The 4,414-nt window shown below is 33.0% G+C and overlaps 1 protein-coding gene across 1 annotated transcript; it reads left to right on the top strand.

The window, feature by feature from the left end:
* The first annotated feature begins 1,936 nt into the window (after positions 1 to 1,936).
* On the top strand, positions 1,937 to 4,196 carry LOC118558486. Its single transcript, XM_036129018.1, has 4 exons — positions 1,937 to 2,101; positions 2,318 to 2,435; positions 2,526 to 2,636; positions 3,730 to 4,196. The coding sequence occupies exons 1-4, from the start codon at positions 1,937 to 1,939 to the stop codon at positions 3,990 to 3,992; spliced, it is 657 nt and encodes a 218-aa protein (XP_035984911.1). The 3' UTR covers positions 3,993 to 4,196.
* Positions 4,197 to 4,414: the final 218 nt, after the last annotated feature.

Here is a 4,414-nt window from a genome sequence, read left to right as displayed (position 1 = left end):
TCCGGCGCGCATTCGCGAAAAACCCGCATCAAAACAATAACAATGAACTGGTCTATTGAACTAAGCAGGATTTAGACAGGATCAGAAAGGAAGGTGCATCTTCTTTCTGCCTTTCGCCAACGATCAGGGACCTCCTGGTTGTGTCTGGTGCTGCAGTGCTCTTATTGGGTAAAACACCTTTAAATCTAGTGGCTGAGCACATAAAAGACAACCTCCTGATAATATAATATGCAAAAAACGCCACCAAACGTTATTAACGCCACCGCACGTATTTTACGCGAGCGCGCGTTTTTTACGTCACTGCATGTTCTGGCTGGAAACGCGCGGTGAAGTAAAAAACGCGCGCCTCATTTTTATTATTTGTATAGCACATTTCAGTACAAGGACAGTGCAAAGTGCTTTACATGATTAAAACATTTGGAAAATAAAAACAGAATAAAAGCAAGTGAAAAACAGTTGGAATAAAATGTTTAAACAAAATAAAACATAGGAAAATAGAAACTAAAAACAAATATTAATCTAGTGTTGTTTGTCCTTGCTAGCTCATTGAATGATACATGTTAATCTTTTCTTTTCAATAAATTAACAATATGAGTGAACCTTTATTTGTAATTTTATGCATAATAATTAAATTACATTTAGCTTATATAAAGTGGATTTTCTAGTGTGTTGGTTTATGCTAATTCATGTGTCAGCTTGTATTAATCACAGAAAAATGAGTTAGTGCTAATAGGTGTGGAGCTTTTGTGTTCCATTTAATTTATAATCCCAGCGACACCGCTGCTTACAAAACTTGCGTATTGTGCGTATTGTAAAGTGGAATGAAAACAAAATCTTTTGTGTGGAATACAGATATTCAGTCCCTCTGAAACATTTTACAACTCCTTATGACTGCAGTAATAACAATAGAGTGTTTATCTAAATGACTGAAATGTTTCCTATTCTTTGTAAAATACATAAAGCCCTGTCAGACTGTATGAGGATCAACTGTCAATTTAAGAATTTTGCTCCAGTTCACTATTTTTTCATAAATTCTCATTTTAAAACATGTAAGTTTGAACAAATCCTGGGTACTAAAAGTTTGTCCATCCTAGCTTCCATTCTTTTGCAGCCCTAACAGCTTTTTTTCTGGATTTCTCTCTGTTTTGTTCCTTCCATCTTTCCAAAAAAGTGTTATAGCAGCTTAAAAATCATAACTACACATATCATTATACATTTCAAATGGAATCAATAATAAAAAAAAAAAAAAATCTGATATTGTATTAAATTCCAAAATCTGGATTTTTTTTTAATTATTAAAAGTGAACTTCTAGGCTGGAGCCAGAATCTGTGAATCACCATAAATCATCAAACTAAGTATGAACACACCCTACTTTAGTACTTTACTACCCAATATGGGTTAAAGTACAAGTCATAACACTTTAACCAAGTGGGGGATGTTGTTTTTATCTGCGGAAGGGAACTTGTTGACAAAGAATATATATCTTTGCATAAAGGTAAGTAGTTTATGATTTTACTAATTGTAATTCCTCTAAATGTATCATTTCATAGCTTATACCCATATTTTTATTATCTTACAGTAGTGCATATCATTGGTTAAAAGTGCATATCATTTGTTGTTGTTAACATTCAGTCATTCTACAACTTTAAATTAACTGGGAAACCTCAATAATCATACCTCTTTAACTGTTTTTATCATTTGACATTTTCTATATTCCATAACAATATTTGTCTTTCAGCATTGCTGCAGATTTTATTGTTCCAGTTTCAGAGATTATTATGGGTTATAAAATGTTTTCTGTTCTTGGATCTGTGTTGGCTTTGTCGACATGGACATGTAAGTTATGCTACCTAAAATACTATTATGCCTGTTTTTTTCTGTTTTACATTTCTTGTTTTAGGTTTCTAAAGTGCTGTTGTGTTTTTGTCTTTTTCAATGTTAGATTATTTTCCAAAAGATAAACCAACAGACGAAAGGAAGATTAGTTTCCTGTTGGAACGACAGTCACAAAGAAAGGTGGCAGGAAGGGGAAAGAAATTAGAGGAGCAGCAGAAGGTTGTTGATGAAAAGCTACAAAAAGATGTCCAAACACCTAAAACAGTAGGTAGAAGAAAAGTCTAAATATGTATCTAATCCATTTAGCTATTGTTAAAGGTTAACAGTGGATTTAAATTTTAGTTTAATTTTAACTACATTTATGGCATCCCACTGCACAGGAAGTGACTTATCTACTTATAAGCCAGCTGTGAAATAATCTTTTTATCATTAAAAAACTTTAAATCCCTTTTGGACAATGATAAACTTTCTTTTTTGCAGAATTTTACTAAATCAAACCACATAGAAGATTTCCTCTTCCCATGTAAAGTCGCCACTTTGAGTGGATCTTTTCCACTAGACACTGTTTTCATCCTTCTTCTAATTCACTCTTGTGGAGGTAACTTGTGCATTTTTAAGGTAAAATTGTTTTCCTGAACTCTAATCAGATTCACTGTTCTTAAAAAAGCCTGATGTGATTTTATTTCAGCTGATTTGTTGGCAGCTCTCTCTGCAGTGATTTGCCGCTTGTTCTCCATCGATGTCTTCGTTGACTTGGTGTTTGGGATGACAACTATTTATTACATGCAGAAGTGGAAGCGTAAGTCTGCTTTTCGCCATTTAATATAGCATAATGGTGTTTTGTTCATAGCCAAGGTCATTGCAAATTAATGAATTGGTAGGAGAAAAAATACTGATAAAAATAACACACTGTATATTAGTAAATCATTGTTCACTTGTTAGAAGCAATCTTCTTACATTCAATGTCCATACAACAAACCCACAGTCATATAAAATGACCACAATAAAACATTACTGAATACCATAATTAACTGTATTGCTCATTTAATTCTGATGATTTTCCACTGACATTGATGAAAATACAAAATCCAAGATAAAAAAGATTACAAGGTAACAAATAAAAAAATTATACAGACATGTGGGCTAAATAAAAAAGCATTTTAATTCCTAAAGGTTTTTATTTTTAACAAATTGGAACCAAGGGTAATCGGGCATATTCTAATTTACAGAAAATGACTGTAGATGCTCCTGTAAAACTTGGTTCACTTCAAAACCTTCTAAAATGAAATGGTGATAAAACTGAGCTCTTCTTGTAGGAACAAAATCAGTAATATCCAAATAGGCAGTTTTTCTTTCACCATTGACAGCACCGTAGTCTCCTCCTCACCTCAGGTCAGGAGTCTGGGTGACATCCTTTATAACTCCCAATATTTCATATCCACCTGTTCAAGACTGCTTACTCCTTTTGTTTTCACTGCTCCATGTAATGCGGATATGTTCTGGTAAAATTGTTGGATTTGTTTAATTACGCATTTGTATAGCAAGCTTAACTGTTATGAAATGTGTTTTTATGTAAAATGTATTATTATTATTATTGTTATTTTTGTAATTTTAAGGAGTTACTAAATAGAATAAACTCCTAATACGATATCAACTCTGTATATCTCCTTTCAATAATTTTATTGTTTTATATTGTATTGAAGATAACTAAAACTGGGTGTATCAAATTTCAAATCAACTAAATAAGTTCCCATAATGTGATAGATATAGACTGATCTTTTTATTTTTACAGACATAGTAAATAAGAAAACTATTTATTTCCTGAAGACGTGGTATGAATGATGATATATGATAACGTGAACGTTTCTTTACAAACCTTTTCTCAACAACAGGGGAGAGGGAAGTGTTGCTGGACACAATTTTTGAGCTTCAAAGGCAGTTAATGGAGAGGGAGCAGGACAAAAGAGATGAAACTGCTACCCTGGTGGAGGTGAAGACTAAACTGAAGACCTGGATGGATCACCTTAGAATTATAGCCGAGGAGGCAGAGGCCAAAATAGAAGAAAACAAACAGAAGCTTAAGTCAGTGGAGATGGGATATACGGAGGAAGCGAAATGTTTTGGCAAATCCTGGACCGACACTGGACCAGTCTAAGAAAAACTGATGAAGCCACTAAAACTTAGATTTACCTACATGCAGAGGCAGGACATTTTTTTCTTGTACAATGTTGCAGCATGAAGAGCCCTAAATGTGAAAAGAGATTTAAGTTAAGAATGAACATTTGTATATAAATGCTGAATTACTCACTCTCTTGTTCATTTTTTATGAAATATTATTTTTCCTTTTTCCAGCTATGAAAGCCAGCTATGCATCCTTGAATCCAAATATCTTTTATGACATTTAGAATAAAATTATTTGTGCAATAACACTTTTCTGATTTTTTTGGCGATAGCAGTTTTTAATGTTTGGACGGTCGGTACTTGTTTGCTCCTGTTTGGATAGATAAAAGTTTTTTTTGATTCTCATATAGTGGTGGGAATTTCTAAAAACAGCTTTTTAAAACACATTTTCTGATA

This window comes from Fundulus heteroclitus, unplaced genomic scaffold (genome assembly GCF_011125445.2).
Source record: "Fundulus heteroclitus isolate FHET01 unplaced genomic scaffold, MU-UCD_Fhet_4.1 scaffold_129, whole genome shotgun sequence".
NCBI classification, from domain to species: domain Eukaryota; kingdom Metazoa; phylum Chordata; class Actinopteri; order Cyprinodontiformes; family Fundulidae; genus Fundulus; species Fundulus heteroclitus.
This window is presented reverse-complemented; position numbering and strand designations above follow the sequence as displayed.